Source organism: Homarus americanus, unplaced genomic scaffold (genome assembly GCF_018991925.1).
Source record: "Homarus americanus isolate GMGI-L3 unplaced genomic scaffold, GMGI_Hamer_2.0 scaffold40248, whole genome shotgun sequence".
In the NCBI taxonomy this organism is placed as follows: Eukaryota; Metazoa; Arthropoda; class Malacostraca; order Decapoda; family Nephropidae; genus Homarus; species Homarus americanus.
Genome location: NW_024712526.1, coordinates 8,227,141 through 8,238,200, shown reverse-complemented (window position 1 = coordinate 8,238,200; position 11,060 = coordinate 8,227,141). Strand labels below are relative to the sequence as shown.

At 40.7% G+C, this 11,060-nt stretch overlaps 1 protein-coding gene across 1 annotated transcript; it reads right to left on the bottom strand.

Annotated features, from left to right (window-relative positions):
- LOC121863580 lies at positions 1–6,526 on the bottom strand. Its single transcript, XM_042362300.1, has 10 exons — positions 6,309–6,526; positions 6,007–6,119; positions 5,575–5,757; positions 4,660–5,157; positions 3,484–4,097; positions 2,703–2,835; positions 2,268–2,376; positions 1,825–2,048; positions 1,010–1,177; positions 1–165 (listed from the first exon to the last, which is right to left on the bottom strand). Exons 1-10 carry the CDS (start codon positions 6,508–6,510, stop codon positions 1–3), a joined length of 2,409 nt encoding a protein of 802 aa, XP_042218234.1. The 5' UTR covers positions 6,511–6,526.
- Positions 6,527–11,060: the final 4,534 nt, after the last annotated feature.

Genomic DNA, 11,060 nt, shown 5'->3' with positions numbered 1-11,060 from the left:
TTACGTGAGAGCAGAACCCCAGTAGGCCAAATTAAAGATGAGGAAGATGGTAGGAATGATCATTCTTCCAAACTTAACCATGCCCATGTTGGCTTGTCCTACTACTCTGGGAAAAGTGGGATCTGAGGATGGGGCTGTAGGCTGGGGCTCCCCTTTCTCCAGCACCTGAACCAGACGAGTAAGAAAATGGTGGAGAAAGTTGCCACGGGTCAGGTTATTTATCAAGAGAAATGTTGATTTTTTAAAAAGAGAGAGGAGATTAAGATGAGCAGAAGGCTAAAGGAGAAAGAGGGAAATTTTATTGCAGTATTTGGTAAAGATTGACCTGGTATTACTGTATCTAAAAACAAAACAAAACGAGGAACAGGTTCATTTCCATCTTCACGATTTATGGGATCACTTAAAACTTCCAAGTTAAAATACTATACTGTACAGTACCACACCATTGAAGCCTCGCTGATATCAACATCCTCCATTTATTCATTTTTATATTGTTTTCACCTTGTGGCAGTGGAGCTCTTTCACAATAAAGATCTTTTTCTTTACAGATATAGAGCACATGTACCTGTGTAACTAAATATTTGTCACTTACTAGGTGCAAGAAATTCTGCTGGGGTGTAGATCATTGTTAGCAGAAGCACTTTGTGAGTTACTGACATCATTTGCCTTTTGTTTTAGTTTTTTTGCATAAAAGAATGCCGGCATATCGAGCACTTTATTTGTAAACTCTCTCCTTTTTGTGTTGCAGAGAGGCTGAACCAAAGAGCAGACACCAACTCACCTTTCATTTACTGTACTGTGCTAGTATTCCACTCACACACAATGACACACTTGATATAATATAATCCAAACAACCAAACTGAAAACCTAAGGAATATAAATATCCTAACCTACCCACACAAACCTAGTTTATTGGAGAGATACTATAATGGTGGACCAATCAGCCTACATAATGCTTGCATACATGTGACTTGTTTTCCTTATCAGTAGGTATAGATCCTCAACTTACTTGTATCATTGTGGAGCTCTTTCTGTCCAAGCAGGAGAACCACTTCTTGTTGCCAGAGAAGTCAATGAGTGTCTGCAGTATCACCACTATGAAAATGATGACAATGGAGAAGAACAACCACACATCCACGAGCTTGAAGTAGGATGTTTTAGGCAGGGAGTTGGACGTCTGGAGGGGGAGGGAATGTGTGTGCAAGTCTGTCAATTATATTCTATTTAAAACAATTGTGGATTTTATAAGTTTCCCTATATCACCTAAGTCCTGTATTATTCAGTCTCTTTATCACACACCAGAAGGATAGTATGAATAGGGAGTGAATTTCTAACCTTATTCTCTATTAGCTCACCACTTCTTCCCTAGCTCGGCTCATTACCGAACTTCTCTCTATAGGTCAGGCAATTTATTTGAGGGTTTTGCTTCAGGAGTGTGGGGGAAAACTTGCTCCAGATTCAAGTATATGGTGCTACACGAAAGATCACCAATGGAATATTTTTGAAGACAGTAAAGTCAAGCTCACTGAGCCATTCCTCTAGCTTATGCCTCAATCACTGTCTTCAGGTCATCCATGTCTTTAATTTTTATTTAGTTTGTTCAGTACAGATTAAAGAAGAGAAGGTTGTGCATTTGTAAACAATCAGCTGTCGAGAAAACTTGAAAAGTGCTTTACTAAAAAGCTATAGTGTACATCTGTAAACAAAAATAGTTGGTACCTATTTAAAGACCAATGTATGTTTAAACAAAAAATCTAAGTATTGTAAAATAGCTAAATATGCTACATTGTATCTTCATAAACAAGTGCAGAGACAGAGGGAGACCTGGGTGAAGAGTGAGGAGAGAACGAGGAGAGCGGTGAGGGCCACTACGATGCGAGAGTTGAAGTCCTCGGGGTTGAAGAAGAAGGTGCAGTAGGCGATGGCGATAAGGAGGGTGGTGGGGATGTAGAGGGTGAGCAGGTAGAAGCCATAACGCCTGACGAACCTCACTTCCACCCACACACTGGAGAACTCCCCCTCCTCCTTTGTCTTCATAGTCACGCGCCCTGGACACAGTGTACTCGTCGTGAGTGAATTATCATTATTGTAACTCATTCAGCATTACTATTACTACTACAGTATTATTATTATCATTACTGTATTTTATTGTACTGTAGTATTTTTCCTTGTTTTTCAGACACATATGCATCAAGGAGAGAGTGAGAAACTTGTTGCAAAATGCTACAATAGATGATGTAATATATTGAGGACACCTGGAGCCTTACCTATGGTGTACTCAATCAGGTCCTTGGGTCCAGAATAGTTGGCAGCGTAGGGTATCAGTATCATGTAAGAGAAGGCTGCTGAGACTAGCGTGAAGTGCAGCGAACATATCTGTAAGGGGAAGAAGCGGGTAGCTGTCATGTTCCGTCATCACAGGTGTAGTAAGTGAACTTCACATCTGTTTACCATTTTGACATGTGATGGGTCCTCAGTGTAATATACACACACACACACACACACACACACACACACAAAACTACTTTTTAGGGGAAGGAAGGCAATATAGTTGACCTTGGTGGGTGCTTATAAGATTGAATTTAAGTGACTGCATCTTCCTTTTAGTCTAAAAGATATTAGCCCAATACTTTATGATCTGAGTAACAGTGGGCAGAGTTAGGTCACCTGGTGGGAGCAGTGGGCTGTGTTATTTGACTCACCTGAGCATCGAAGGGAAACATGATAAGGTCGAAGTCGCAACCATAGGTGACAGTGTATAGCTGACCCATTTCCATACTGTTCTCATAACCATTGAAGATGTTCACTGTAACAGTCATAATGGAAAGAAGTTCCCTGTAATAGAGTCACAATCTAAGGAAGTTCACTGTAACAGTCATAATGGAAAGAAGTTCACTGTAATAGTCACATTGTAAGGAAGTTCACTGTAACATAGTCATTGTTAATATTAACTTCAATAAGATATGTAATAATTTTAAGTTCACTCTTAAGTTACATAATAATGAAACCCACTAAGGCGTGTTAGAACAAGTATATACTGTAAGTTCACTGAACCAGGCTCATATTATAATGAAACTTTGACCTCAGAGACCAAGCAAGGTTGAATTATGTCACATGAAAGACATCATGCAAACTTCATTCATCAGTGTACAGACAGACAAGTGGAGAATCATATATAGACACAAACATATAAACAAACAGTTGACAGGAAGGTTGCTAATTAGGTAGACAACACACAATCATACAGACAGATTGAAAGAAGTACTGTACTTACAAGTTGACAGGCAGATATACAGACGAGAGAATTAGGCAAACAGACTGACAGACAGGTAATTTAGCAGATGCAAATAATGAGACAGGCAGATAATGATCAGAATGAGACAAATAATCAGGTAGACAGACTGAAGAGACAGAAAAATAATTAAACAGATAATTTGTGCTTTCTTGCAGAGTGCGTGAAAGGAACATAACATTGTGAGATACTGACTCTCGTGGGTGAGGTAGGGAGGGCCTGGCTTTGAGTGGCCCTGACGTATACACTCCACCCTGGCTCCCTGGTCCAGGTTAGTGAATACGTTGCCATGAGCGTTGCTGAAGAACACTCGTGGCGTCCATATATTACCTACGGCCTCATTAGAGAGCAGGTTGAGGGTGCGGTCATCATGGAGGTTGAGATAGTTGAGGCGGACGTCCTTCCAGCGGAGGTTAAGTGCGAGAGTGGTATCAAAAGTCAGTTCTTGGGTGACGATTGACGGGAAGGAAATGAGGTCTATCAAGAGATTGATACTGAGCGGGTTGCCCTCGCTAATGGGAGGAGGAGGGATGGTGTTGCGGTACCCCTTGGGCACATCCACCACAGAACACTGTGCCTCATCACTCTGGTCGGGGCAGTCGACCCTGAGGTCACAGCGCTGTGACAGGAGGATGCAGGTTCCATCAGCGCAAGTGAACTGTCCCCCACCACACACAGACAGGGTGAGGTTGACAGTGTCCCCCGTCCTCAGCCCACACACTTTTCCATTTATCGCCCACGTCTTGGTGCCTAGAGGGTACATTCCTTCCTCCGGTGGCTTCCAGTTTGCCACAGCCCCTGCTACCTGTAACAGTTATGACCACTGTAAATGTACTAGAGCTAAAGAGAGCATGCCCTGTTGTATCTCCATGTACCCAACAGTGGTCACCTCTCAATTTCTGAGCAGTGCCATAGTAATTTAATGTACATAGTGACACACACACATGCACACACTAATAGCAATATCGTCAACCCACTCTCACCTTCTTTGGGAGAAGGAGTGTATTGCAGATTAGTTTTTAAGTGACTGTGTCTTGCCAGTAGTGTCTCCTTGTGTCCTATACAGTAAATGGAATACAAGTTTCTGTAATAGTACCAGTCATGACTATATTATGACATAAGAATAGTAAGTGCCGGGACACCTGAGGGACGTGGGCACCACTCACTCTTCTGCATATTCACACTCAAGTTTTCAAACCCAACTGAGAAAAAGAGAATGTATCAAGTTATAGGAGAGCTTCAGCATCATCGTAACCGCCCATCTTTCTGCACTAAATTTTGTCAGTTAGATGAGTACTCACACATCTAGTTAAGGGTAAAATTAACCTTTGAATATCTGAGCATGCCAGCCTGAACGTCTTGTTTACCTTACGAGACTCGATGACCCAAGACTTTTCCTGGTGATGCCAGAAGATGTCTGAGTGGAAGTAGCCATTGAGGGTGACTCGGCCCCCCAGCTCCTTCCCCAGTACATACTCCCGGTTGAAAGGTGAGGCATTGCACACTGCAGGACCCTTCAGGTATAGCCTGGACCTATAGGAGAACTCGCACGGGACACAAAACTCATAGGAGTCTAGGCAGGCGATGTCTGACCACCGGCCGGGGAAGGCCCCAGACAGCATGACTAGACAGTTTTCGACCAAGCCACCATTAGGTCCTGCTCCCCTCCAGGGCCCCTCCCAGGAGAGTTTGTCTCCTGACTGCCAGTAGACCCACTGTCGTTCCTGCTCCTGGTCGTTGGCTCCCAGCCACATATAGGAGGACCCCTGGCCGCCAGAGCAGTAGTTGTCGCGGTCCCTCGACGTGTGGTAGATCCAGGTGTTCTCCTTCTCCGTCTTTGGCACCGCCATCCTCCCGCCTACTACCTGCACCACCACGCTCGTATGTCATATACTGTACCTCCATAAATTAGATAACTATTTTGTCAATTAAATCACGTTTTCATCTGCCCATCCACATATCAATAACCTCATATCTATTTACCTTGTTAATTGAGGAAATATTTAACCTCAAATCGATTGTTACAAATTAATAGTTCGTATGGTCATACCCTCAATTTCACTCCATATTATCTCCTTCGGAGAGAATGAGTCTCTTCCATATTTATATTTCATTTTAAACCAGTGACAGAAGGACTGGCACCCTGTATGGTGTATAAAATATCACCAAGTCCCTGATCCACCACTGGGTCAGGGAGGCTGGGTGTGTAAACCCCGCCTCCCAACCCCACCAGTTTTCCCCCGAAAACCTGAATCCACCAGTGGACGGGAGGCGAGCATTACCTTACACAGATGTAGAGCACCAGAGAGTGAGAACCTGTCGTGAAAGATGGTGATATGTCTTGTGGCTCGCTCACACACCTCGTCCAGGTCCTGCACCCTCCACGACACCTCCCCGGAGATATTCCATGAGAGAGATGACCACCCAACCACGTCCCCCTCCTCCTGTATCTCACAACTCGCCAGCTGTCGGTAAAAGATTTTGATCCATCATTGATACTCAGCCCGCTCTTGGCTTTCTTAGTAATTGTAATAATTCATTGAAATTGATGCAGCGTCGCAACTTACTCAGCAACCAATTAATTTGTACAATCAGTTTTGTTTGTTAAAAAGGTAAAAGCTGGTGGAAATTAGTCGTTAAGTTACTGAGAAGTAACCCGTCTTTGTAAACAACCCAGGCATAAAAGAAGTTCAGCGTTGAGAGGAAGCGTTTACCTTCCTGACAGTAGTGAAGTCAAGGATGCGGTTCCAGAAACTGAGTAGGGTGATCTCTCCGCTGAAGCTCTGGTCTCTCTGGAACCCTCCACCCATACTGTCCTGTTCCTGACCTGTCCAGAAAATATCACAACACTTAACTCTTTGAGGAGCGCAGTTTACACTCGTTCCCAACGGGTTAAACCATCATTTTCTGAGGGTAAATAGACTATTATCCTAAACCATCATCCTCAAAGGTTAAGAACTTGACATGCCAGTTAGCTTATAACAATAGCCTGGCCATGGTCACATGCAACACTAACCTATTACGTAGGCGCCGTTGGCCTCTAGAGGTCCAGTCACCGCAGGCAACTGGCCGCGTCCTCCATGTTTGCCGTCCATGTAGATGTTCCAGACGCCAGATCCGTGATGGTACGTGAAGCAGAAGTGTGTCCAGTAGCGGAAAGGCGTCACCAGGTTTGTCTCTGCCCATCTGCTGTGTAGCGACACTTTGTACGCCGACATCCTATGGTCTGATGGGCACACGTGTGTCAAACTGTGTACGAAATATATGGCCCTCACATGGACGAGGTCAATACAGTATATATATATATATATATATATATATATATATATATATATATATATATATATATATATATATATATATATATATATATATATATATATATATATATATGTGTGTGTGTGTGTGTGTGTGTATGTGTGTTTTGAACAGAAGCATACGACTAATGAACTTAACCTGAGACTCGAAGGGTAGGTTTTGATTAGTTTTACTGACATAAATGAATATTTATACACAGACTGATACACGTAAATCCCAGCGACAAAGTGAGCAGAACCCTGTCTCTAACAATAGCCTTTTGTTTAAACCTTGTTACATGTACTGTCGGCCTACAATTTTTTAGCAACAAGACAATTTTGTGCACCAACATTTGTTTATCAAGTATCTGCCACATAGTAAGTGGTAAATTTATTCGTAACACGGTCCTTGCAAATACAGTACTGATAGGCACTGACCCAATACTGGTATTCATTGACTAAAAGAAGACGTCTGAATGACTGATTTGTTAACCACTAAGAGGCGAGTTGCCGTCAGAACAAGTACAACACAAGAGAGGAAAATTATCAATTGTGATACAGACAAAACGTTATTGATTCAGCCAATCAGACGTCTTCGTTCCATCCATGGCAATCAGTTTAGGTAGGTGACAGCAGGGTGCTAGTTTACTACTGACCCATCCTAAGCTCGTTATCCTTGTCATCAGATACGGCGTACGACATGAGGGTTGACTCCTCCCTGAACCTGTTTAGTCTAAGCCAGTAGCAGACGGTGAAGGTGGTGAGGGCAGGGAAGGGCGTGGCCATGCGGGCGTAACTCTGCGCGGAGGGTATCCCAGACTCCTGGAGGAACAGCACTCCTACCTCCCTAGGACCCATTGCTGTCGGGGTTAAGGTCTTCATGCCATCCTGCACGACTGTTAAGGTAGGATTGGCTATGTTAAGTTGATTAGGCTAGGTTTAGTACACAGCATTTAGACACACTATTAACGTTTTCTGTACTCACGTAACCACATTATCAACGTCTACACATAGCTCACCAAACAGTATCGTGCCACAACAACAGCCAAATGTACCTGTTGACTCCTGAGCCAAGGCAGGCGGTAGGCGGAGGGTGGTCAGCAGCAGAAGTCTCAGCCTCCACATCTTTGCTGGCTGAAGTGTGACCCTAAACTGACCCACTCAAGATACTCACACCACTCACTCACTGTCTGCTTGTCAATTAATCTATTAACCAATCTATCAACATGTTTATATATTAATTTCTATCTCTATCACTTTCCATAGTTGTTTGCTTATCAGTCAATCTATTATTATGTAGTACGCATTTTTGTTTTTCTATCACTATCTACTTAAATTGTTGCATTTGCGTCAATTTTTTATCCATTGTAAAAGAAAAAGATCTTCAAATACTGTGAACATTTATCATTTAGGTTACAATGCTCTGGTGGTCAGTGGCTGGACTGTGGTTCATGTTCGAGAGTTCAATAGACATATATTTTTCACGACCCATTTATTGCGTGAAGCTCATCATGACAAGGTGTTTCTTAACTGTCTGGTCATATCAATATCAAACATTTGTACTGTTGTTGTGTATGGATTAGCGTGCATGTTCGCTTTATTTAATATTTAACGAGAATTATCTGGTACGCTTAGCTTCAAAATTCACAAACGTTCTTAAGTGAAGATTTAAGAATGTACAATACCTGATTCACTAAAGTTAGAACACAAAAATATAACAAATGTGCTGTAAAGAATAAGTTGTATTTTTCGCGAGTTTAAAAAAAAAGGGTTGTTACTTTACTCGAGATGCTAAAGTTATTATAGTTGTTTATTGCAGTTAGAAGGTCTAATTATTAGTCGTCGTACAGCAAGGGATAAAGTTATGGCACCTAAAGGTTCAGCTGGGCTTCATTACCTAAGTTATAGTGAAGAGTCTAGCTGTCGATTACCATACTACAGGAGATACAGCTGTCCTCAAATTGTCAAGTTGTTTATAATGACTTAAGTTACTGAAGTAAAGGGTCTGCAATATAGCCATCTTATTGAAATATTTAAACTTTTCTAAGAACTATCATGAAATCGAACCTAAATGAGTCAATACTGTAAATCGGCGCTGGTGTGAATGCTTAAGGATGGCCGCCAATGCGTGACAGAGTTGTACAGGAAACCTTTGTGGCCTGTGAAGCCTAGTGCGTGTGTGGCGGGTAACGATTACTCACACGTGACAACCGTTCCTCTTCATGAAGAGTTAATGAGTTTCCTTCACCAAGTGGTCCATCATTCCATGACAGTGGCGATCACGAGTTCACTCACCATTGTGACCAGAGTCTCGTCTACTACCTGTTCGCGGTGTGACGGTGTAGTCGTGTCACCTAACACTACAGCTGAATACATACTTACAATATTATCTACTTATTTACTTTCATATTTAACAAACCTCGCTAAACCCGTTACTTACTACATCAGCTGTAAATAAAGAGGACCAGTTCAGCGTTTGCAGCACACCGGACACAGAACAAATTGATCAAGTGTGACATCACGTTTCCGTAGCAATGACCTTCATGACTTGTTGGCGTATATTCCAATGTTAGGCTTTACCACTGTCTTTTAGAGGTTTTAACTTCTTATTACGGTCCATTTATCGCTGTCTTTTAAGTGGTCATGATTGTCAGGGGTCCATAGTTGGTCCAATATTGTAATTTTTATGCTGCTCATAGACACACTATGAACACCTTATTTACTTTACATACATTAATATTATACACACGCAGGTTCCAAAAAGATCGTCGGGTTCTTTGAATCTTTGAGCGTTGCTATCGCATTTGGTCGTCATATCGTCTTTGTGAATGTTATGAACCGTATGCATTTCAGACAGATAATATTCATCTGATAAAGACACAAAATACATCTCACACACACACACACACACACACACACACATATATATATATATATATATATATATATATATATATATATATATATATATATATATATATATATATATATATATATATATATATATCTACAGTATTCATTTCATACTTATCTACATTACACATCTATGCGTACAATATCAAAACCCCTTATACACATTCACACAAACAGTCAGTAATAAAAATAACACTGAGAGATTATCATTAACTGAACTCGTAAATAGTTAAAGTAATGGTGTAAATCCGCTTACTGGGTACAGGTACGTATGTAGTTTGTACTCTAGGTCTTTGAATGAACTATGGTGACGAATACATGACAGTACTAATTTGAAATTAAGATTGGATTAAAAATACAGTTGCATCTACGTAATATATCAAAAACGATAAGTTAGCTCTTTACCTTTGACTTAATTTAGGAATGGTTACAAATGAACGGTACAATGATGATGACGTTCCTTAGGTAATAACCAGAAATGTGACCTCAAGCTGATAGGAGGGATGACCGTGTTGATTTAACTTGTTTATCGATAAGGTGTCCCAGCTGCCGTGAACCGAGATTATGGACAGGTGATGCATACCAGTGTCATTTGGTCATGGCACATAAGCCATTGTGTCTTTAACACCACTTCAACCTGGTGATTATATAAATAAACTTTTTTATTAAATGTTAGTGTTGGTGGTTTAAGAGGAGTGGTGTGTTTATAGTGTGGTGAAGGAGGGAGAGGCTGCTATACAGTAGACTTGTGATGGGAGTGTCTATAGCTGTGATGAATATGTTATCTGACACATGTACTGTACTATACATGAGCTTACAAATTGATAAGTACGCTTGCTTTCATGTCCATTTTATCCCAATATCTGATTATACAAAAAAATACATACTGTACTATACATGCATACATATTTCCATGCAGCTATACACAGAAATGTATGCCTATAATGATTCGTAAAACTCATGGATGTGTGTGCAGTCACAGTGCAGTATATTCACTTATTCAGGACTCGTAAGAAATATTTGCACGTCGTATTATAAGGCATATGCAAACGCACACTGTATATGTATATAGATAATAGATATAGGGGCTGTATACTCTTGTGTGTGTATTTTATATCCATACGACGTGTAGTACATACAACACATTACCTACAACACGATCTGAATATACTTTCACTTTCCTCTGGTGATGAATACTTATGAACAGGTAGAAGTCCATAGTATTCCTTCTCAGTTGGCCGTCTTAAAAGTAAAGATTTCAAAACCTGTTCATTTCACTAATAGTTGACACAAATTTTGATATACAGTAAGCATATATCATTCAGTCACAGGTGATATAATTTTCTTATACAGTAGTTTGTATTTTATATACAGTATAGGTTTGAGAAAAATTAAATTGTGCGATAACATTCGAGATTTTTACCACTATAGTATTGAAATATGATCAAAATATGTCTTATTAAATTGATGAGTATTTATATCTATTGATATTTAAGTTTAAAATATTGATGTCATGAAATGTATTTAGCGATTAATTCAGTAATTTGCGTTTTATATTC

Bases quoted from the DNA above. Each gene is read 5' to 3' on its own strand.
- LOC121863580 (XM_042362300.1), bottom strand. From the start codon at position 6,510: ATGTCGGCGTACAAAGTGTCGCTACACAGCAGATGGGCAGAGACAAAC. The intron at 1,178-1,824 runs GTCTCCCTCTGT...CTCCCCCTCCAG, and splicing joins TCTCCTCACTCTTCACCCAG to ACGTCCAACTCCCTGCCTAA. The intron at 166-1,009 runs GTAAGTTGAGGA...CGTCTGGTTCAG, and splicing joins AGAGCTCCACAATGATACAA to GTGCTGGAGAAAGGGGAGCC.